The sequence below is a fragment of the Sabethes cyaneus genome, chromosome 2 (assembly GCF_943734655.1).
Source record: "Sabethes cyaneus chromosome 2, idSabCyanKW18_F2, whole genome shotgun sequence".
NCBI lineage: Eukaryota > Metazoa > Arthropoda > Insecta > Diptera > Culicidae > Sabethes > Sabethes cyaneus.
Genome location: NC_071354.1, coordinates 208,567,016 through 208,592,238, shown reverse-complemented (window position 1 = coordinate 208,592,238; position 25,223 = coordinate 208,567,016). Strand labels below are relative to the sequence as shown.

At 40.4% G+C, this 25,223-nt stretch overlaps 1 protein-coding gene across 3 annotated transcripts in view; it reads left to right on the top strand.

Annotated features, from left to right (window-relative positions):
* Positions 1 to 7,772: 7,772 nt before the first annotated feature.
* The window catches only part of LOC128735060 (sestrin homolog), an 81,725-nt gene continuing 64,274 nt past the window's right edge, over positions 7,773 to 25,223 (top strand). The window contains exons 1-2 of one of the 3 annotated variants that reach the window (XM_053829534.1): positions 7,773 to 8,540; positions 20,977 to 21,518. In XM_053829534.1, coding sequence (XP_053685509.1) covers positions 21,468 to 21,518 — 51 coding nt within the window. In that variant the 5' untranslated portion in view covers positions 7,773 to 8,540; positions 20,977 to 21,467. The remainder of the gene's footprint in view (positions 8,541 to 20,976; positions 21,519 to 25,223) is intronic. The other 2 variants (XM_053829535.1, XM_053829536.1) reach the window with 2 other exon arrangements.

Below are 25,223 nucleotides of genomic sequence, written 5' to 3'. Positions count from 1 at the left end.
GAAATACAAAAACAGTAACGATACAGAATGACAGAAAAACTTAAACTTAAAGACCAAAAAGGACCAGCTTCTTAACAAGAGAATAAAAAGTCAGAATGGTAATCCGAATCCAGCTTAGCAATAAAACATGGAAAACACAAATCGTTTTTTTTTTTACACAATGTCAAGTTGGAACGAAACTTTATTAATACTGGAGTTTGAATTTGATATTCTTTTATAATAGGATTGCGTCGAATAATTTCGTGATTCCCAAAAAAGATAGTTAAACACAAAATACTCTGGCGTGTAAATATCCAACGACGTACATGCTCCTACTCCTTACGTTTCCCGTCAGCGAAAAACAGGTTTGTTGTTTATAGTAATTAAAATTCTCCCAACAGTTGCTGCGCAATTTATTATTCATCGATAATTTTTCCGGATCCTCCCGGTTGATTACGTTTCAACATTATTATGCTCGCGTTACATTTAACCATTAAAACAAACGTTAGGCAATCGATGCATAAAAGTGCGTGCCGTCGTGTCGTCAAACGGAAGAAATTACACCCAAAGGAAGCAGCAGCTAGCCTGTCGAATAACCTACCATAATCTGGTTCTATTTAAACCCAGCCAGTCAACCCAACTGCGTTGTCAACAATTGTGAACCATGACGAGAATAAGGACTAAACTGGCACTTGACTGACGAAGCTAAAAACAGAATACGCAATTTTTACCCCAGAACATTACCGAATTGCGTACCAGAGCGCTGCTGTCGTCTTGTGTCCCATAAGAATTCTAGCCGAGGGGGAAGGGAGGGAATGAATCCGACCTAGTCAATGTGCGTATTTTGGATTGCCCTTTGTTTGAAATGACTGCGGAATCAGCAAACACAGAGCATCGCGTGCCCGAGCATAAAGGCGTTTATGCTGCCATCCGATGGTTGTTGGTCTCATTTCATCCCCCTTTCCGCCCGCCACCCGGAGCGGGCGCATTTACATTGCAATACACTATAAATGAGATGCGTGCACGCAAGCGAATCGAGCGACGGCATTAAATGTTACATTTTGTACCGGGCGGTGGCAACCGTGAATCATGAGCGGCCAAACGCACGGAAGTGTGTGAAGAAGGGTGCTAGGTTGTGCTTTTGATGGAATTAAGTATGTTAAAGCATATAAACAGTTGATGGTATTATCTTTTGTTTGGTTTTTATTATTTGGAAAACCCTTATTTTATATTGGAAACGAAACTAGTTCTTTATGAGCACTGAGAAATGACCACTTAGGTGTGGGAATAAGTTTTCGTCTTTGTTCAGAAGGTGTCATTGGAAGCCGTGTTGCGTGATACAATCATGTTGAGGAATCAGTTGCTTGTTACGATGAATCTACATTGAAGATATTGATCACAACAAAATGAGTCGAACAAACAGTGATGTTTGCTCGAATGAATAGTTTTTCGCAAAAACTGTCGCATATAGTTTTTGCGAAAAACTTAGGTCATAATCTTTGTGAATTAACGGGCCTTGACGACTCGTATTAATATTGGGCGGAGGTTATTAGAACCTTCTCTTGGAGACAGATGCTATAATTGAGTAAAGAAAACGAGATTTCTTCGTCTTGTTTGAATACTGTTTTCTTCTAAATTTAAATCTATACCCCTTTCCGACCGGCACGTTTTTTTGAAATTTTGCGGAAAATTGATACTTGTGAAATAACCACTACTCCTAGAACGTATTTAACTATTGTAATACGAAGTCAAGTGTAACTATTCAGCTAACATTGCCCAACTTTTACACATTGTAGAATGCATGAAATATTGCGACTTGCAGGTTGTCTAATTGCCTAATTGTCGTGACGAAAAAGGAGTATGGATTGGAAACTCGAGACGTGGAACTGCCGATCTCTCAACTTCCAAGGGAGCACTCGAATGCTCTCCGACGCATTGAAGAGCCGCATGTTCGACGTCATAGCGCTGTAGGAGGTGTGCTGGAAGAACTCAACAGTACGGACATTCAGAGATGGACATACCATCTACCAGAGCTGCGGCAACACACACGAGCCGGGTTCAGCTGTGGAAACGGGTGATTAGGTGGTGGCCAATTAATCCTCGAATATGCAGGTAGAAAATTAAGGGCCGGTTCTTCAACATAAGTAGAATTAACGTGCACAGCCTCAGCCTCAGAAATATCGAAGACGACAAGGGTGAATTCTACGCGCAGTTAGAGAGTGAATACGACCACTGCCCAAAACATGATATCAAGATCGTCATCGGGGATTTCACTGCTCCGACCTGAACAGGAGGAGGAATACAAACCGGTGATTGGAGGGTTTAGCGTACACCAGCTGACCAATAAAATGGGCTTAAGACTTATCGACTTTACTGCCTCCAAGAACATGGCCTTACGTAGTACCTTTTTCCAGCACAGAATCCTACACAAGTACATCTGGAGGTCACCAAATCAGAGAGAATCACAGATCGACCACGTTTTGACAGACGATCGGCACTTCTCGGATCCTATCGAAGCGCTTACGTTGAATCGGACCACTTCCTAGTGATGGTTAAGATGGGCCCAAAACTCTCCGCTGTGAACAACATTCGGTACCGACGCCAGCTTCCGTTAGATCTTACGCGGCTGAAGCAGCCAGAGGTTACTGCAAACTACGCGCATTCACTCGAAGTTGCGCTGCCCGAACAGGACGAGCTGGTCGAAGTCCCTCTCGAGAACTGTTGGAATACCATCAAACAAGCTATCAGCAGTGCAGAGGAGAGCAGCAAAACCGAATGTTTCGAGAGAAAAGGCGCTACCTGCAAGAGCAGGAATATGCAGAATTAGAGCGGCTGTATCTTTCTCAGGAAACGCGAAACTTGTACCAGAAACTGAATGGATCCCACAAAGGGTTTGTGCCGCGAGCCGAAATGTGTCGGGATAAGAGTGGCAGTATTCTGACGGATAATCGTGAGGTGACCGATAGGTGGAAATAGCACTTCGATAAACACCTGATTGGCGCCCAGGCGGAGAACCATGGCGGCGGGGACAGCGATTTCGACAGTGCAACAAACGGGGAAGAGGTGCCAGCCCCAACGATAGGCAAAGTTAAGGAGGCCATCATGCAGCTAAAGAACAACAAGTCAGCTGGAAAAGATGGCATCGGAGCGGAGCTTATTAAAATGGGACCAGAAAAGCTGGCCGTTTGTCTGTACCGACTAATTGCTAGAATTTGGGATTCGGAACAGCTACCGGAGGAGTGGAAAGATGGGGTTATCTGCCCGATCTATAAAAAGGGCGACAAGTTGGATTGTAAATACTATCAAGCGATCACCGTTCTTAATCCCGCCTGTAAAGAGCTATCCCAAATCATTTTCCGCCGACTATCACCAATTGGGAAAAGATTTGAGGAAACTTATCATGCCGGCTTCGTCGAAGCTCGCGGCGAAGATCCTCCAAAAGGGCCGTGAAGACGAGCAGACTAAGTCCCCGTACAATGCGCAGCCTGTACAAGACGCTTATTGGACCGGTTGTTATCTACGGGCATGAAACATGAACAATACTACTGAAGAAGACCTGCGGATGATCGGAGGTTTCGAACGACGAGGGCAAAGAACGATCTTCGGCGGCGTACAGGAGAACGGAGTATGGAGGCGGAGGATGAACCATGAACTCGAACAGCTCTATGGCGAACCCTAAGGTGACTGAAGCCGTACGGATACGATGGGCAGGGCATGTTGCAAGAATGCCGGAGAATGACTACCCTGCCAAGATGGTGTTTGCCTCAAATCCGGTAAAAACAAGACTACCGCAGCGAGCAAGATGGTTAGATCAGGTGGAGCGAGGTCTGGCGGAGTAGCCTCGTTTAACAGGCTTTGTCCTAGGTGGGCAAGCCACTTAAGTAAATAAAGTGTCTCGTCGATAAGTCGAATTTTCTGGATTTTTCATAGTAGTATAAGGTTTAGGTAGGTTGCCTTACTGGGGTCATGCTACCGAGCCTCGTGATGAGGGTTTCATCTTATAGTGCCGATACACACACTTAAACGATTCGGTAAAATTTACCGAAATCTAAACAGCTGAACGTTCGGTAAAATTTTTTATTGCACCAAACTTTACTAATGATCTGTAAACGTCGATTGGCACTATCGAAATTTTTACCGAACGTTCAGCTGTTTAGAATTCGGTAAAATTTTACCGAATTCGGTGCTTTTTGTTAAGTATGCAGCACAGTGCCTCCTTCCCTTCCTGTATACGATCTTAGTTTCCGCCAGGGTTGGTTACCCGAATTCCGGCTGGTACCATTAAGAGGCAGGGGTAGGAGTTGCTGGATAAGAGGCTAAGGACCATTATGGGGTCTATATTACTCATCCAGCCGTTCACCAACCAATTATAAGCAGGGTTTCCAACTGGTTTTTACAAAAATCTGGCCTATGGTAGTGGACACTGGTAATCCTCTTCAATAGGTTGAGCTGGTGGGAACTTTTCCAAAACACGGTAGCAAAACAACTAAGACTGTATCAGTCAGTCACATGTATTAGAAAGACCAAGAGTTGATTGTTATCGATACTATCAGCGACGGGATGCGATGGAAATTCGGGTGTATAGGTGTAAGTAAATCGAACACACCTTAAGAAAACGAGAGAACGAGATCTATAGATGCGCGCTTGCCTGGAATCCACGAAGTAGACACCTAGAGGGTCATGTCGATGGAGCATTGTCAATGATATCCAGTCTACTCATGAGAATCTGGAATTTGGACGTTGGTAATAAATTATTCCCTCCGCGGTTACTCTACAATGCTAATTGTATTAAATAATGGCAATTGACTTCAACTTAGATCTATTTACCTATGTTTATAGCCATATTTGCAAGGGGGCAAATTGCACTACCGCAAGTGGGGCATATTGGCTTGCTTTTACTTATCTGAAAAAATATTAATTGTTAAAGCAAATCAAACGTTTCATACCGTTGTTTTTGGCAGGGATGTCTTTTTGAAGCTCAATTCACGCGATCGTATCGCAACAACCGTTTATTTACAAATTTTGACCAGAAAATAGCTTATGGAAACGACGCAAAAAGTTATATCGGAAGCTGCTCAAAAACAAATATATTTTTGTTTTATTTTTACAGCACGTTACAACTGCCATATTTGCAAAGTAGGCTGGTTCCATGAAATACTATGGTTTCTGGGTGGTTTTGCATTTTAATTTCGCTTGTTTCGGCAAAAACGAAGGAGGGGCAAATTGGCCAGGAGCAGGGATGGTTCGATCACTTTGACTCAATTTTGATTCATTTGACAGTAGCGTCCTAACCGAGCAAAATTTGACAAATTGATGTATGGGACATTTCTAGATAATAGCTAAATCTACAATTTTGCTGAATAAAGTGTTGCTGTATCTTTTATAGTTACGGTGCTACAATGCTAGTACCTCATTAGTAACTAAATGAACGTTCATTTAGTTACTAAAGAGGTACTAGCATTGTAGCGCCGTAACTACAAAAGTTACAGCAACACTTTATTTAGCAAAATTGTAGATCTAGTTATTATCTACAAATGTCCCATACATCAATTTGTCAAATTTTGCTCGGCTGAGACGGTAGTGTCAAATGAATCAAAATTGAGTCAAAGTGATCGAACCATCCCTGGCCAGGAGGAGCACGTTATACACAATTCCCCTAAAGCAAAAAGAAATGTAGTGCAGGTGACACAGCAAACACCCGAGCGATATCATAGTAGAGGTAATGTGTATTATGTGCCCCAGCTGGGCAATACGCCCCAGTTCGTTTATTCCTAAACTAGCATAAATTAAAACCTTAACATTCGATGAAACCAGCCCACAATGCAAGTTTGACAGTTGTCACTAGCTGTCAAACCAAAAGAAAAATAAATTTGTTTTCCAACTTCCAAACTTCCGCTTTTCATGGGTAAAATCCTGATGTTGCTTTTCGATTGGATGAAGTGAACTTCTAAAACATTATCTCAGGTAAAAAACCGGCGAGAAATGCTTAATTTACTTTATTTTATATTTTTTCCCAGCATGTCTAATGCGGCCAATATGCCCCACTCGCATTGGTGCAATATGCCCTATTGCAAATGTGGCTATAAAAACGGTTAAATCGATATAAGTAACAGTTTATTACCACTATTAGCCTCAGCTAGCGTTGTAGAATAAAAGTGCTGGGAATAATTTAACTACGACGTCTAAATTCATGGTTGCTTAACTATGCGGGGCATTATGCCCTAGCTGCAGTATAATATGCCCAATGTAGAAAAGAAAAGTTATCCCAGGAGACCAAAAATAGTATTATTTTATATGAAAACACAATATTTTGACAGTATCTAAGAGAGTTTGACTTTCTACAAAATGGAGCAGGCATATCCATTTCAAATATACTCGAAACACAACGTGGAGCGTATTATACTGCAGCTGGGGCATATTGCCTGCATAGACGAGAAACCCAAATTTTATACGCCGTTTTTAAATAATTCCTTGCATTTTTATTCTACAATATTAAAGGAAGTAAACAGTTGCAATTGATTTTCAGCTCAAAAACTAACATGTATTCGTAGTTGTAACATTAATCTTGGGAGCTTCGTTTGAGATATATCCATTTGTTCTTAAGGGGGGCACATTATACTATATTAGACACATTCCAGCGTACCGGGACACTATCGCTACTATACAAATCGGTTCCTGCCTTATCAAATCCCTGGCATTGTAGTGGAAAATTAAGCACTCTTTAAACAACTATTTTACAAGGTATTTGTAAAAAAAATTGGTGAAACAGGAGGTGATTCACACGGTAACAATGGGTACTAATTGTGTCCTACAGAGACTATAGATTACAGAGGCGCCGAGACACTCAAAATCCGCTAAATTTTGAAACAAAACGGAGAGTACCGTCATAAATAAAGGCAACTCTCCGCTTTCGTTCAAAATTTAGCGGTTTTTGAGTGTCTCGGCACCTCTGTAATCTACAGTCTCTGTATTGTGTCCCGTAACGCTGGAATGTGTCATTACCTTAGATCAACGCTACTGACCGCAGTGATGAGTCCACACATAAAAAAAAATCTTTACTATCAGGACATCAACTTGTTCTAGCCTAAATTGAAGCAAACGATCTTCGACCTGTTGGGACGAGGGAATTTTGTCACTTTTGTAGGAAGTAACTAAAATCACAATAACCAAATGGTGTACAAAGATGTTTTCACGGACAGTGGGACCTGCAGCTGTCCTTCATGTGCTTGATTGAAACAGAAAAATCAAAGGTATAGTCCTACTTTAAAATATCTGCTAACATCTGCTGATGAATTTTTTAGATCAAATCTCGTAACAGGTTTTCTTTTGAACAGAACGATTCAATCCAGCTTACAATACTCACGCTTTGTTGTAGAACCTAGCAGAGCTAATAATCAGCCGGTCAGGATTTTAAACTACTACCGTCAAACCGTAATCGTATTTTGTTATAAAATAGCATAGTGTAGGTACTTCGTATACGGCAGTATATAGCACATCCATATAGCACTATCAGCGAGCGCGAATGCACTCGCTACTCTTGGTTATGCCTTGTTTTCGATTAGTATACCACGGGCTCTTTTGTATGGGTGGGAGAGTAAGAGAAACGGGATAACGTGAGTACTCTTAACTGGTAGACTAAGCGTGTGGTACCAGTGGAGCAGATACTAAACCGGTATATACATAACACAGCACACTCGTATTTCGTGTATACGAAGAGGCACGGAGCAACGCTGTCTATAATGTCCGCTAGTCGCTGCGATGTCGAGCTTAGTCTGCCAGAAGCTGCTGTCGTGAACGGACGAGAAATTGGATGCGGAAAATAGCCCTGCTTGAGAAGAAGGAAAAGAGAGGAGCCAACCAAACAAAGGGCCAACTTTTCGGTGAAGGATTTTTCTGAGATTATCAGTTTCATGTGTCCCGCTGGGTTTGGTTCTGCTTTTTGATTTGACCGTGAAGCAAGTTTTATTGCCCCGTGCTGTGAATGTTTATTAGCAAGGATTATCAGATTATCCTTCTGCTGCTGTTGTTTTAGTGTGTGAAAGGGAAAGGTTTTTTCTTTGCATGTCGCGGAAAAACACTCTAGTCGAAATCGACAGGGAAAGTGAAAATACGATTTGAAAAAACTAGTGAAAAGAGTTGGTTGACCTATTAGGAGGAGGAAACACGATCGGGTGGAGCTTGGAGAAGAGTGGTACGTGATACTTAGAGAGACGATCAGTGCTGCAGCAGGCGGGTGTCGTTTTTGTTGTTCGCGCTAACAGGTCTAAAAGAGGTTTGTTTAAAAGACTACTGCCAGGAGAGCAACAGTAGCCGGTTCGGAAGGGTCATCAGGTTTTATTACAGTTTATAACACATAAAGTGGTTGTCCGTATATGTGACACTGTGTGTGATACGTACGACCGCTCAAGTGGCGTTGAAGAGGCTGAAGTAAAAATTTATACAATAAAATATACGACCGGTACGTACGCGCGCGGTCGACGACAGTGAAGCAACAATTGAACCAAACTTGGCTGCAGTGTCGCGACTCGTGGTGAATGCTGTGTAGGATTGGCAAAACAAGTGTAAGTTGATTAATAGCATTTTAATATAGGGTCTTTTTCTAATTCCCGTCGTAATAAGGAAAGCCATTCTAATTTTCATCATTTGCTGGATGGATTTAGTGAATACTCCAAAAGTTCTTGTACTGATTTGACTAAAACACACTTACCTTCCGATACGTGAACTTTGAAATCACTGAAAAGCGACTATTAAAGCATATTATTGAAATTACGTAACTGACTTTATTGCTAAAATTCGTCGTACCGTTTTAAAATCCGTCCAACAAAATTTTTCATCGTCCGAACTAAAAATCACAACAATGTTTACGAAGCTTACGCGCATGTATTTGTGTAGGACGGCATGACAAATGTTATTCTACAAAATTTCTGCAGGTCAGGCAAGTTTTTCTGGCTGTAGAATAACGACAATGCCTTGCGTGAGTTATTTTCATTTATGAATGACGGAAATTAAAACAATTAGTCGACATTGTCTTCTTCGTCGCACGAAAAAACGTAGGAAATTTGCCTGGTAGGACTTCTTTAATGATAAAAAGCATTTAAATAGATCTCAGCTCACTTTGATTGATTGGGTAGGATAGATAACTAACTAAAATATTAGGGAATAACTAGTTTTGCATTGTGTCATAAAAATGCTGATATTTTTAATAATTTGTGTTGGATAGGACGGGAATAGGCAATTACGACGATGTAGCAACATACCCTAGATGTTAATTGCAGAGGTTCAATTGTTTGACAGAGAGGAAAACAGGAAGCAAGTTAAGATTGGCACGCTTTAAGTTCAATTTATAACCTCCTGTAAAATGGTTATTGCTATTGAATAGTTTTACGCAACATTTGCCTAAAAATGCTATAATCCAAAAGACCTTTTTGATTTGGATTAAATTAAACCTGTTTTTGGAAGGAGGAAACATGTACCTTTCACAGATTTTGGCACCATTTTGATTAGAGAATCATTTTTAAAAAGGTCGTATTTATTTTCATTGGAATTATGTTTGAAACATCGTGGTGGTACAACACAAAAAAGATGTATATGGAAAAGGTGTTTAGAAAATTAAAAAATAAAATAAATTGAACTTTTTCTTCGAATATCTCGAAAACAGCTGCATTTAGTGAAGTATTTCCTATGAGCATTTTGGTTAAAAATCATAGAAAATTTGTATTTAAACTACATGTGAACGTGAAAATAAAAGCACTCATGAAAGTATTATTCTACGTTTATAAATGTTGCTTCATCTCAGAATAAGTTAAAAAAAGTTGCAAATTACTTCTATTCTTCTCAAAAAATTAGCAAAAAAGCAGAACATCGTTTTTTAAATATCTTGATTTGAGATTTTTTGTGTATTTTTCGATAAAATATAATGGAGTCTTTTTCCAGCGTATATTTTATGATGAAAACCAATTTTGGTGCCATCTATTGTTTCCGAGAGACGGCATTTCAAATATAATTTCCATGGAAAATACGCCATTTCAAAAAATAAAGTAAAATGAATAAAAAATTTAAAATACCGAATGACAGCACGGATAAATCGAAGATTCATAGAAATTCTTGCCTGGCCACAATTCAGCTGCTTGGGATAGTAATGATGCATTTCGAACTCGGCAGTAATTCTCGGCATAAATTATGGAAAAATGCATCTACCGAGTAAACACATTAAATTCCGAACGGAATACATTGTCCTGAAATGGATGCATCACTGGCTCATGCATAGGCCGTTTATTTTTTTTTCTCCTCAACTAGTAATAGCCAAGTAGAACGAACCCTGGCAAGCTGCTTGCTGGCTGTGTCTGAAGCACACAAAAAAACCAAAACACGTTTTTCTGCTGATCGTTGTTGTTGAGCCGCATCGAGAGTGGTGTTTTTTTCTCGTGCTGCGCGCCCCTTTCCATCCCATCCCAGCAACAACGCTCGAGACTGACCCAGTGCCGGGCAAGTGTAGCCAACCATCCGTTTAATTCGAGCCGGTTGGTCTTGTGGATGATATGAATAAATGATTCCGAACCGAACGAACCGCGTGTGGATGAGGAAATAAAAGCTAACAAAATACAAAACAAGGCACCACACAAACGAAACGAGAAGAAAAAAAAAACTCGCTACGCACTCTCGCGAAGCAGAGCTCCAGTTGCGTGCCCCCGCGTGCGGTCAGAAGGGAATCAACACTCGAGCTTTGATTGATCATGCAATTTCGTCAATGGCTGTCGCTTTTACTTTTTACTCCAACAACAGCGCACCCCCGGTTGAACCCCGGTGTTCTGGATCGGGTGTCTTTAGGACTAGGACACAGAAAAAAGTAATGAACTACAAACCAGTTTTGATTTCAAGGGAAAACTTTTTGTTCAATTAATTTGAGTATGCTAATCTCTGTCCGATTAAGAGCGTATTAACGACCGGTGTGCACCATGTTGTCGTTCAAACTTAATTTGTTTTTACTGCAGTAAATATGCCTTGACAAGGACAAGTTGAAAATTGATTTTACTTTTAGTCTTATTGCATTCGTTTAATTACATCTCAAGAATCAGTTTTTTTTCTGGCTAAATACCTGTTGATCAGGTTTCATGAAACTCGTTGAATTTGCTAAGTGATTGGAAGCAAAATTTCTGGCCGGAAGCCCGTTGTCTGAGAAGTTGTACTGTACTTAAGAGATTAATTGCTAGAAGCTTGTTAAAACATCGTGTTTTGGCATTGTCGTAACGAAAATATAATTTCTGCCTATAATCTGCTTAGTTTATTTTTGCACTTCTCTGGTCGACTTCTCATCGTTTCATACTGCCTACATGGCCCCTGCTCTGTGCCATGCCAATCATCCGGATCAAAATCAACTGGTAATACGCATAAAAATAGTGACTCCATTCGGGCGCTGGAAGTGGAACGATAATCATAAAAGCTGGCAGGGGGCATCCTGAAATTAGAATCGTGCACCCAATGCGGCTAGAAGTCGAATCATAAATTAATGTACTCGATTTCGCCGGGTAATGGTAATGTGCTGGTCTAGCAAATTGAATTCATAAATTCATGAGAATGGTTGCACCTACTTAAATGTATTGAACCAGAACCTTGCCAGCAGCGACGAGGGATCCATCTCGATTTAACTGGCATCGTCTGTTACCTCCAAGCTCCAATGTAAGTCAGTCAGACGGTGCAGGAAGGAAGCGAGTACATTCGGGTGTGTTTCTTTATCAAAAGATAACGACACTCTCCTGTGGCGAACATGTGCGGTAAACAATCGGCTTCATAGTAGTGATCGCAACTCGATGGACGACGATCAACCGGCAGCCTCAACCCATCGAACGAGGCAGTGAGTGTGTGTGCTTGGTTTCTCACATGCCTTTATACCATAAAGCAGCAGGAAGGTAAGATGACCAACCGCGAACGGTGTTTGGGGGAAGCGAGCAACATTTATAAATAATTTCGCACAAACAACCTGAAATGACGAAAGCTGTAATCTCTGCTCTCCGGCTGCTGGCGGTTTGAGTCGCTGCTGGTGCCTGGTGCTCGTAACGAGTACACTTATCACGTAGAACTAGTGTACTCTAACCTTTCAATTCTCGAACTTTCGAAGATTAAATAAGTTTACTTTGTTGTTCCCCAAATGTAGCCATTCCAGCTCTTCCTATGACTGTTAAGAAAAACATATTGTTCATGTGACAAACTGTTACAAACTGTTTTTTTTTCTTGTTGGGTATTTTTATCACTGTGGCCATTTGTTTGATATACAGTAATGTTCCGATTTTTTGTCTACCCCCGATTTTATCAGTTTTTTATCCCGATTTTGTCAGCCTATAAATTTTGTTTAACTTTTGTGCTTTTAAACATGATTTATAAAACTTTTCAGCCTGCTTGAAACTATTCTGATTCTCTGGAGAGAGTTTTTGAATAAAATGATGCCTTCTTGCGAGTAATTCGGGGTCAAAATTAGGTTATTTTTATAGTAAAAGTTCTATAGTTCCTAAGCAAGCAAAGATAGAGGTATACTATATTTAGCAATGTTGTGTATTTTTATTATTTGTACAACTTTGTAAAACAGGAAAAAGTCATACAACAACTACAAAAACAGCTAAAATAGAAAAACTGATTTTAACGACTTTTCATTTATAAGAAATAGGATTTTTCTATCTTTGCTGAATAGATAGAAGGTTATCGTCTTCACCAAAATTTCTTGTAATAATATGCTGTAAAACTTTGCAGAACACATCAATGTGTTATACCTATTGAAATTGCAGAAAAATTATTTTTTTATTGCACTTTTAGGGGGATTAATCAAAATTCAAAAATTCCTGAGCATCAAGCATCAAGTGATAGCGGCTCGGACAATATCCTCTAAGACCAGTATAAAAGCTCAGATCTATTCTCGAAAACTCCAGGACTTTGCGAGTCATTGAAATGTCTTGAAATGTTTGGAGAGACAAATCGTTTTGACTGCCTAGCAATGAAAGTGTTATTCCAATTTGTTTCTACTTTCGTACATTCCCATGCTTTTAGCTCCAGCATCCAGAAAAGGCACAGAAGGGCTCAGGTCCCCTACGAATTGATGAGATAATCCGAGGCTTGCAAGACTGCATCAGCTCTTTCATTTCCATCAATTCCACAGTGATCTGGGACCCAGTACATACAAGTTGACCTAGTTCCGGCAAACTTTCGAGTGATTAAATACATTCCCAGACATATTTTACAAACTACAAACTGTTAGCAACATTGAAGAATTGTTTATTCTATTCTTTACAGTTGAGTAATTCTCGCTGAAACGGGGCCACTACTGACACGAGGTGTTCAAATATTTGAACTTTTGCGCTTAATTGATTGAAAATGGTTAAAAGATAAGAATTATACCTTTGATACCTCGAAATAGTGGACCCCTCTATTATCGACAGTGCAATTTCTTAAGATTATGTATAAAGAGCAAGTGGAAGGGAATCTAACCTTCTTTTGTCTAGTGATCGCTACGGTCCACGCCGCAACTTCTAAAATGCATCGCTAAATTTATTATCTATAATATAAAGTGTGTTAACTTAAATTCTAAATGTAAACGATAATTATTAATAATAGTACATTCAGATGAAAGGTATGTTAGTCAGTGATATTTCCGCACTTTATCAATAAAACAAGCTAATTCTCTGTGTAGGTTAGAGTCATCGCACAGAAAACAATCATCAAGAATAGGCAGACGCCAAAATTCTATGGTTCGTAACCACAAAAGATTATATGATTTCGGAAAATTTGTCATCGAACGATCTCAGTTTAAGACTAATTGTAAGTAATACCTTAAAACTTTGTTACTCCATATTTGTTCAATAAAATTGATTTCAGTTCGAGTCTCGTCGAACCAACGGACTTCGAAAAGTCTAACAAAAACAGTTGAGTACCAATCGAAAAAGTTTGGGTGCGAACTCCACCTGGCAATGTACAACTCGATATATTATTGGTATATATCGAAATTTACCAGTTCACTCATTCTTCGCTTCAGACATTCTTGACTGCTCACGAATCTCTTGGCTGGTGATAATAGCCTATGAAAGATACCTTGTCAACATATTTTGTAGCGGCGTTTAGGATAGTGATCCCTTGGTTGTTTCCACAATATAGGTAGCTTGCTTGCAATATCGATTATCGTACGGTTTTCTGTAATACCAGAGCCAGGACGACGTCGGCAACTGACAGTCTCTGTCGCACTAACAGAGTAGATAGCAGTCTGTCTCCTCGGCGGCAGAAACAAAGAGTCATAAAAAAAATCCGTCGCAGAGAAATGTGTGATGCGTATGCGGAATGATAGAATCGAGAGAATAGTAGCAAAATTAGGAATTAAACTACCTGATATATACGGGTGTCGATAGTTTAGTCAGTAAAACAGTTGAGTATCAATCGAAAAACCGTGAGTGCGAACTCCACCTGGCAATGCACAACTCGATATTATTATTGGTATATATCGAAATTTACCAGTTCACTCAATTAATCATTCTTCGCTTCAGATATTCTTCCCTTCCCAAAAAAAACTATAATACGTCATACAAAATACTCTCAAGTTTTTTTACACGGGGGATATGTGGACGCGTAAAAATAAACCGTTTAAAAAAACCGCGTTAATTCGAAAAATGTTAATTAATATTTTTTGAAACGGTAGTTCTAGAATTGGAGACGGGACGGTAGGGGAAAGTAATGAATTTTTTTAATGGAGGGGAAAGAGTGAAAAGGTGGGGGGCGGGATTATTGGTGGCTAGGTAAAAAAACACGAGGGTTTGTCGAAAAATGTTGTAAAAACCGCGTTAATTCGAAAAATGTGGTATAAAACCGCGTTAATTTAAAAATCGTCGTAAAAGAACCGTGTTAATTCAATTTCAATTCGCTGAAAATAACGCATTAATTCGAAAAATGATGTTAAAAAAACGCGTAAATTCGAAAAATGATATAAAAATAAAAAAAAAACGTGTTAAATAAAAAATCTTCGTAAAAAAATTGCGTTAATTAAAAAATCATAAAAATAAATCGTGTAAAAAGAAACTTGAGTGTAAGTTTTTAGCTTGGCTCATTACGGCTCACGTCACAAAGTCCTTTTGATAGAATTCCCGTGTTTGATGAGAACGGTGTAAGTTATCGAGATCGTTGTACATTCTAACGGGAAATTTCTTTTCTTCTTTAGCAACTTAGAGCCGCGGTGGCTCGTAGCTACTGTATCAAAAACTCGTCTTTGCTCAACTCGGTCCTTTGTTACTCTTCGCTAATTCGTTGAGCGTCTCGGCAACTCGACAAGTCTGCAAACCAAAATCTAGCACGTTAGGACCCTCTATTCCTAGCACCTAGTGCCTTAAAGAAAACAGATTTCAGTAAAGATTCGTGCGGCATTTCTACGGCGTGACTGATCCATACATTTCGAACGAATGAACGAATGCGAAATGCGCCTGCAAGGCTCTCCGCTTTCCGTATGAATTCGATAAAAAAAGTCGGCAATAACTTTTCGTTTGAATAGGGCAATTGCCCGTACGTCCTCCTTAAGCAAGGTTAGAGTTAGAGTGCCCAACCCAGCTAGCATTTTCATATGTATAAAAAAGGTAAAAATCAGCATTACGTACAGATATACATGCTAAATAAATCGTATTTAATGCGCAAAATCGGCATATCCGTACTATTTTGGAGGCGATATACGTGATTACGAATAATTTTGAGCGTTACGACTATATGAGTATGTATATACGATAATATCCGATTAAGCGCGAGTCGCTCCGTACTACTCTTCGATTTTGTGCTGAAAATCGTATGTATGTCAGTCTTTATCATTATATACGACAAAAAATCAACTTTATCCAGCTTTAGTTACGATTTCGAGTTTGTTAGGAGATATTTACGATAGTTTTCGTACATTGATATACGAGTTGGTGCTAGCTGGGAATTAGCATGTCGTACATCGTCGGCTTCCTGCGGCAGCGTATATTACTCGAACGAGATGTTTTCCAGAGAGCAACGAAAGCCCAATTTCGAGCTTCAATTCGCCGTTGAATCTCTTTACTCGTGGTTTTGTCGACTGTGACAAGAAATCCCAAATTTATTAACTAATCGACCACCTCAAGTTCATCGCCGTCAATAGACACTATCCGTGGGAATATCGAGCGTTGTCTTCTCTTGCCATATATTTGGCTTTCGACGCATTGATTCTTGACCGAATCTTGTCAGCCTTGGCTATGAGTCTGTTACCAGTGTTACCAATTGAATTACAAAAATCGGCTGATTCCGGATAGCGAAACAAAAAAATTCAATGGAATAAATTTTCCTTAGATCCTATTGCTTCACCGTTCTACCGGCGGATGGGCGGCCGATGAGGAGATAGATGTCGGCATGTCCTTCAGCTCTTTCGTGACCTTAGCGATCAACTGCTTCTCCGCTTTGGCCACGAAATCGTTGGATCCTTCATCTGAGGCTCGCCCAAAGGCGTACTTTGTACTGTATGTCCATTTACCGCAAGCCCCGAAGGAAAGAGAAGAAAGGAGAACAGCGGCTTGGACATTTCCTTCTCGCCAATCGTGAGCCACACAAAAACCTTCTGCAGGAAATTTGGTGTAGGAGACACATTTTACGTCGTCGCTTACCTCCTTAGCGGAGGATATCGCCCCCAGTCAGTCATAGCCGTCTAGCGTCAGGTTGGTCTTTCATTCATTATAACCACGACGTTGTGCATCTCCGGAAAGATGTTTTCATCAGCACCTATAGCTGCTCAGATAAAGCCGGTCTCAACTAACACTTCCGCATAAAGATGTTAGCGCGTTAAATTTAGGGCAGGTAGTTCTTGACCATTTAGCCGATTGCTCCGACCTTGCGGTGCTTTCGGTTTTCCGATTCAGCTTATTCTGCTGAACGTTACGGTCAGGCAGCACCGTCTGGTGACTCGAATCAGGCTTCCATTCGACGCTCTCGCGTTTCACCAGAAAAAATAAGATATTGTAAATGTCAAATCGGTAAAACTCGACGAATATGAAGTGCCTCATGATGTCCTCCATCTTTGCTCCAGAGTGGAGCTGCTAGTACGAACAAAGCATCGAGCGTAGTTGCTTGCCTATTTTCGCGATGGCTGCTGCAAATCAATTAACCCCGAACGAACGTTAAAATCAGTCCATATTTAATGCAAATACACTCAAGTCGCTTTTTACGCGAAAGATACGTCCCACGTAAATTCCGAAATTCGCGTAAAAAACCGCGTAAATTCCGAAATTCGCGTAAAAACCGCGTAAATTCCAAAATTTGCGTAAAAAACCCAAAATTTCGCGTAAAAAAACTTTGTGGATTTCAAAAACTACGCGAAAAAATAGACGTTTTGAGCACATCCACGTAAATTTCGAAAATCGCGTAAATTCCGAAATTCGCGTAAAAAACCGCGTAAATTTCGAAATTCGCGTTAAAAAAACCGCGTAAATTCCGAAATTTGCGTAAAAATTGTCGCGTAAAAAACAAATCGCGTAAATAGCGACTTCAGTGTATCGTCAAATTCGTTCACGAAACCTTCAAATTCCCAGCATAGCGTTATTAAATAACATTCAAGATAATCCAACCCATTGCCGCAAACCGTGATTCGAAGGGGCTCCAGAGTATCCCTGAAGCCCGTACTTATTTAGCCCATCATTGGTTCCTAGTTAACTGAAAAGCAGCGTCTTTTATCTGAAAATCTACAGTACTTCATCAATTGCCATAGCTGTTTCCGATTGACTATCGTGTGCTACCTTGAAATTGACAAAAAGTTGTCAAAGTTCCATTCCATCCATTCTTCTCCTTCTCCGAAATTCAGCAAAATATCCAATGCCTTTGCAAGTAGCTCTTCCCAGGTAACCATTAAGCATTAAAATAAGCAGTAAATCAGTCGTTTATTAGCATCCCTAGCGTTTTATACTGCAGGTTGTTGTTTATCAGCTTTTTGACTGCATAACTGTTGCAAATTGGCATCTAAAATTCTATTTAAATTCTTCTTGTTGGTAACTAGCTGCAAATAAGCATTGTCAGCAGTATAAGAGGGCTAGCAGTAAAGTAGCCGTATATTTTGCCAAAATAGCATTTAAGTAGCATTTAAGGCAACTTAAATGCTTATTGGCTTGCTTTTAAATTGCATTGGAAATGCTTATTGGTTACCTGGGTCATCATGCTCTTAGTCTTTATATTATATTCTGCTTCTCGGTGAATCTCTTCGAGATCGGGCTCTGGATCGAGCTGAGATGCTACTAGCGTACAGCTGCTATGAGTTTAATTTCCCGTTCTGTAAGTTCATCATTGAAATGTTTCTCCAATAACTGCTTCCTCCTGCAATGATATCAGCCGTGAGCTTCGGAAGCGTATTATCAGCGGAGGACTTACAATGCTTGCAATGGGCTTCACAAGCAATTGCGATTATGCAGACTAAGCCCGGTCATTCAATGAGGATCTGCGAGTGCTCGGAGTTTTCGAAAGACGAGTGCTAAGAACGATCTTTGGTGGTTGTATTAGAGAACGGAGGATGAATGAACTAGCACAGCTGTATGGCGAACCCAGTATCCAAAAGGTGGCTAATGCTAGGCGGTACACTGGGCAGGGCATGTTGCAAGAATGCCGGACAACTATCCTGCAAAGATGGTGTTTGGCTCAAATCCGGTAGGAACAATGAATCGAGATCTGGCGGAGAGTACTCGGTGTCCGAGGAATTGGAGAGCGGTAGCCCACAACTTAACTGGACAAGTTAACTGGAGAAACCTTGTTCAACAGGACGGCAAGCCACTCACTTAGAGTGAGCTTCCTTCTGTCGACCACCTGTCGATCTCGTGCGAGATCAGGTATTTGTTCACCGTTCCTCATAAGATTGGTTTTTGATTCACACTCTACGAGAGTGTCATTAACCCGGAATAGATGTTCTAGCTCGTCACGATCTCTGTCCTTCATGACCTATTTTCTCCGCAGAATCATGGTCAACTAATTCCTCGCTCACCGATAGTGGGCCGTATTCTTTCTCGTGGCAATGCTTAGATAGCTTTTCCAAGCTTTCTTTTTTCCACTCCATCGTTTCTCAGTTAGTTTCGAAGTACGATGCTGGTCTAACAAGCCAGTCTTCATATTTCCGAATCCCGGCTGAGCCGGTGCTGTTAGAGTCAATAGGATCGTGGCACTAGTGCCGTAAATTTCCTATATTCTAATAACCGGCTGTTGATAAAGAAGGGTCAAGTCTGAAAGACGTTAATACCCGCGTTGCTTTGCTTCCTGTCATTTCCCGTCAAAGAGCAGTTATTTCGTGTACTCGAGGGCACTTAACGCGGTGGTTTGATCGTTCTTTGTTGCCCAACGGATTGGGTGATCTCGGGGATGTCTTGTAGGAATGTCTTTGTAGGAAAACAGAGTGTTTTTGATTACCTCTGGATCTCTGGAAGCACCGGATATCGAGAAAGCACCATAGCACGTAAGTCTAAGAGGTCTGGAAGTTGTCAGTGTAAAAGAAATTATCTTCCCATAATGTGGAAAATGACAGTAAAACAGACGCTGATGTCTGGAATGCCTTTAGTGGGAAAATCGCTCATGTATTCACCGCGCTCAATCGAAATTGAAATTATTCGCAAAATCTTTAAATTGATGAAAGCCCTCGAGCTGGTTGGTAATAAATTGGGAATATCACCCACAACAGTGGAAACACCCAAGCCAAGAATCGAGCTGGACTGTCATGCGCCCAGTTGAAAAATTTAAGCAGAACACCAAGAAAACTCTGAGAATAGTTGGAAATGATGAATAGCAACTTGCAAGCCGGAGACGAAATATCTGTTGGAATAATCAATTGATTGTTAGAATTAACAGGCAAAGTTACATTTGCCCTCACATACCTATTTTCCAAAGACGTTCAGCAGAGGGCCGTTAGTTGTTTTTACACATTTAGCGATTTTCGGAATCTAAATGGTGGTGTTCTTTTACTCAATGGAACGCATTTCTTATTACTTTTGAGACTATTTGAGTATTTCAGTTGCTTCACTTTGAAATCTAAAATAGCGAAACAAACTAGAATTACAATTTTAACGCTATCTAAACTTATAAATATTATCAAAGCTGGTCCATCAAATCTATCAATTTATGTAATTCTACACCGTTTAACACTACATTCTGCGAAACGGGACGACTGTCTCACATATCCATTGACGTGCGAGGATTAACCACACTGCGTTATTGTGAGTCGCTTCGAAAACAAGATTGACGTTAGTAGGTGTAACGAATACGCTTCAGATCTAGATTATGAACCATCATCATCAATCACCTGTTTGAGTACACCAATTGCACTCAATAGGTGTGGGATAGTCCACATATTATGAAACATGGTATTAATTTTTATTGATAACAACATATACGCAAGAAAGTACTTTTTGATTCACATAAAAAATAAACGGTGTGCAAAAGTACTTTATAATTATACTTTAGGCAAAAAAAGATAACTTGGCTTGATATCAGAAATGAGATGGTGATAGTCACCTTTGTGGAAAATAAAAAAATTGTTTATATTTAAAACCTATTTATAGGAAAAAAGAAATTGTTTCCTCTCAAATACCGTGACCATGCATAAAACGTCAGGAGGTGAATCAAATCAAAATCCTTTTTTTTTGTTGGACCAACGTCCGCAACCGAACAAAGCAAGTGCTAAATGTGGCATGAAAATCCGCCCGTTATAAAGCGAGATTAGAGGCGAGTGTACTCGACCAATGCCCCCATTTGCTGTATAAACATCACCTTTTTGCAATAATCATTTCAAGCGGACGATCTCGGTAAACAAATTCGAGGTGCTATCCTTGTGGCCTCTAAGAATCCCAGTGCTATGAATAGATAAATAAACCGTGCTGTTGTGCTTGTGCACTAGCCGTTCAGTTCGCACTCTGTCATCGTGATTGTTGTTTATCTAACCAAATTGTGATATGTATATCCATTTCTTTCTCTGTAACTTACTCTTTCTGTTTTCCCTTTCCGCGCCGACAGGCTTTATCGTGAACACAGTCGGTTATTATTACGTTCCTGTTTTGCAGTTGGACGCGATTGTTTGTTGCAACTTTACGAAAACAATTCCTCGCTCGGGCTCATCCCCTCCTTGCCGTGCCGTGCCCCAGAGCCGTGTAATTGAGTGTGATTTAAATCACCCCACCCCGTGAAGCAAGGAAAGAATCGCGAAAAACAACAAAATTATCCCGAAGTAACTGTTTGCGTGTGAGCGTTCCCTGTGCACCAGTCTAGAGCGGAGGGTGAATGAACGCAGCCGGTCGAAAACAGACTGCAATGATAAAGTGAACATCTTGCCGTTCAAACTGTGTGTGGAGCTTACTGATCATCGCAAACCAGTGGATAAGTGACCTAACATTGACTCCTAATTAGTTCCGGCTCGAACCGTTCAACCGCCAAGTCCGGCCACCTTTTTACGTTTCGATCGGCGAAGCAAAGGCATCTTGGAGCCATTGTTTCGGCAAGGCTTTCCCATGTACTCCATAGTGGACTGCGCCAACGGGATGGGTCAGCTGGGGCAAGAGGTGAGTAGCAAATTTAGCTCTCTTTTCTTTGTTGTTACACACTACACTCAAGCCTCGTTCTATGTTTGCTATTGGAGAGACGTAAACAAATAGGTCGGAAAAAAGGAGGACGCGAATTCGAATTTTGGACGTAAAAGGAGAGACGGTAATTCAAATTTTGGACGTGAAGAAAAAGGACGTCAGTTCGAAGTTTGGACGTAAAAAGAAAAGACGTTATTTCAGATTTTCTGAAATTACCTAACGTGACATTAATCGTCAAATACTATGGACGAGGACGTTAACTCAACTTTTGGACACAAAAACAGAGAACGTAATTCGAATTTCGGACGTAAGACAGTGGACGTAAAAAGAAATCACGGAAAATCAATGGACGTAAAAAGAGATTCTAGTGTACCTACCTACTAAGTCCACCAGTAGTGGGCCAGAAATAGCGTGCTGAAACCGAACGAGCTTTGTGATAACCGATTTGGACGCATTGTGTGCGCCACACACTAATAGACGAAGTCTCGACTGAGCCAGTTTGCATTATCTCTGCACAAAATGTTTTTGGGACAAACGCGGTATTTTTCCGATGTTTACGTGATCTGCCTCAGCGGTGCAGTTTATTGGGAAAGTTTTGGGACGAACGATAGGGACACCCATCGTAAACTGCTGATGGAACTGAGTGATTCATGCAATACCCTCCAATGCACTGGAGATAACCGATCGATAAGAAAATTGGAAAGCCGCTTGTATCGTGTGTGTTATCAGTGCAATAAAACTGTTTCCATGTAGTTACTGTGGGTTCAACAGCTTTTCCGGAAAGCTAGAAGCTTAACAGCAAAGCTTGGACGATTTATGAGTTCTGTTTCGATTTGAGAGATAGAGGAAAAATGATTTGTGATAATGCGAGACTTATTTTGTCACTTAAATTATTTGAAAGCGCACGATGCAGGCCTATTCTCTACGAAAGTGCTGAATCAGTCTGAAATATAGGTTTCTAGTCATACAATGTTTCTCATCTCTCGTTGTTCATTGGATTGTCATCATGTCAACTGGTTGACAGATTTATAATTCCTGAATCACGACAAATGCTCGACAATCTAATCTGTCTGTTGCTCTAGATAATGGTCAATTGTGACTATTCTCCACGTTCCCCAATCGCCAGAGTAAACAATTCTCGATCTGCTATTCGAAATAAAAATAAAACGCCTCCGATTCCTCGAATGACTTGGCGCTATATCGCGCGAAACCCGTTTTCCTATTCCGGTAGCACCCGACAGTCGGGCCGCGCCGCCATATGCCAGTGTGATCGTCGGAGCTCTTTAAAAACCTTGAGCAGAGTCCAAACATTTGCGTGCACTTCGGCCGTCATCCTATCCTCCTCTCATTGATATTCTAATCTTCTACCACAATGTGTCCGCCTGTATGCTAGTATTATATTAACTTCCATTCAACGGCCGATGTGGCTTATGTTTGATAAACAACATCTCTCGAAAATAAGCGTGATCTTGCCTACCGGCTCAAATTCCACACCATCAAGCATTAGTGCTGACCTCCAGCATAAATTGCCAAATATAAACCCGTAGCGTCCATAACAACAAAGCACCATCATTGTCCATTGGGTCCAACGACGCGACCGTTTCGATGTTTGTGTATTCAATGATCGATCACTTAAATAGTATGCGTGATACGATTTCCGTAGTTTCGGTAAGTTTTTTTGCGAGCTTAAGAGGGTCATAAATTAACAATATAATTTTTTGTATTGTATAAGAAACATGACTTTTCAACCAAACCGGAACGCTGCTTTGGTGTGAGGTAATCAATTGAATTTATTACTATTCATTTTTCTACTGAAACCTCAAACAGCAATAAATCTGTAATGACGAAGGTATAACTATGTAGATCATTGTACCCCTCGGAACCAAATATCACCGGATGGCCACTCTACACTAACCATAGGTTAAGCTGCAGGCGGCTAATTAATTTAATAGCCTCAACTGCGACGAGAAAAAAAACTTTCCACAATAATTAAAACAAAACACCGATGTCAAGCAAGAAAATCGTAAAAATCCGAATGACATATATTTGCATATTTTGGCTATTTGTTTGGAACAAAAAAGGGGTCATTTCAGGGCCGTTCGAATCGGTCGTGCGTGGTACCGTTATGGGGGAAACAAATTGGCCAACTTCTGCGCTGCACTGCTCCTCTGTCGTCCCCGAATTATGACAGTTTTTAAAAAATATGGCAGAGCATTCGTAGTACGGTTTCTATTTTTAAAAATAGATTGCGATTTCTAATTCGGATCACTTCCCATCGACCGCGCCTTCCTCCGGCGGCGTTGTTGCGTTGCAAGGTTGTGGTCTGCAAAGCCTCTTGGTTGATCATTGCATCATTTTTTTTAGACAAATTTATTTGTTTTTAAACAAATTTTCAAATTGGTAGAACATCAGTAGTATCTGTGCTTGACAGCTTGCCGCGATCCATGAGAGCTTATTTGCATCAAAATTTGCGAAGGATGAGTGAGTTTGCTAATCCAAACGGTTTTCGATGATAATGAAGACACCACCGGAATATTTTCTCGCTGATTCATCTAATATTCTTTGCAACTGGTGTGTTTTCCATGACACAGATAAATGTGTTTAAAAAAACAATAGGGCGGTTTTATCTTATAAAATTTAATTTTAAATGCTGTACCTCCAACGCGCCAATTGTTTTTAGACGTTAAAAGGGTCTATGCCATGGAAAATATAACCGATAAAGCTTTCGAAGGATTCACTATCGAAGACATTTCTAATGCAAGAGCTAAATAAGTAAAAATTCTGAAACCTGGAAAGTAATGCCATTCATTTATTTTAATAAATGTTTTTAAAATTTTACTGAATTACGAGAGCAGAGTTCAATTACTAATCTAATCTAATCTAATCTAATCTCATACTGACGCAGCCAATTCTTGAAGGCATCCTGGAAAATGACGATTACTTGAATCAATCATTTTTCTTGTCAACGGCCAGGCCAACTGCGCAGCATGTACCGCAAAGAGAATTCCGCAGAGTACCGCAGAGAGAATTCCAAGGAATCAAGTGGAACCAGAAAAAATACCTAATTCCATTAAACTCCTTGAAATCAAGGGGATGAAAGAAAGCGTGGACCTCCCGTACCAAACGCTTCCCATATACATAGATAATGATTTATTTACAGTCGTTTGGAGTATCTTTGCTAATAAAGGTTAAGTGATACTCCGGACCGTCATGGATGAACTAATGGCATTTAGACCAGAAGCCAAGCTGCAATTGGCCAAGGATATAGCGCCTTACTTCGCTCGCAGAAAATAGAATAGTTTACCAAAAATATTAGTTTAAATCATATAATACTTGAAAATAAAGTCGTGTGGTTTAATGGTTGCCTAAAACTACATTTGTAATGTTAGGAACTGAAAACCGCACGACGCCGCACCTCCTAGCTTGGCTACTCAAATATACAAATTGAAGTATTTCCAGGTATGGCCACGTGGAGGCGCTAGGTAGGGGCTTGGGATGGCTAGAGCTGTGATGGGCGCTTCTTCCTAGTTGCCTTCCCCATTTAATGCCCTTACGAGAGGAGAGTTCAACTACCGGAACAAACTCATGCCACATTTTGCGACCTTTACATTTACATTTTTCCACTCAACCGGCAAACAACCGTAGTGGCTTCCATAGTAACCGCAGTGACTGCTCCTGCATTGA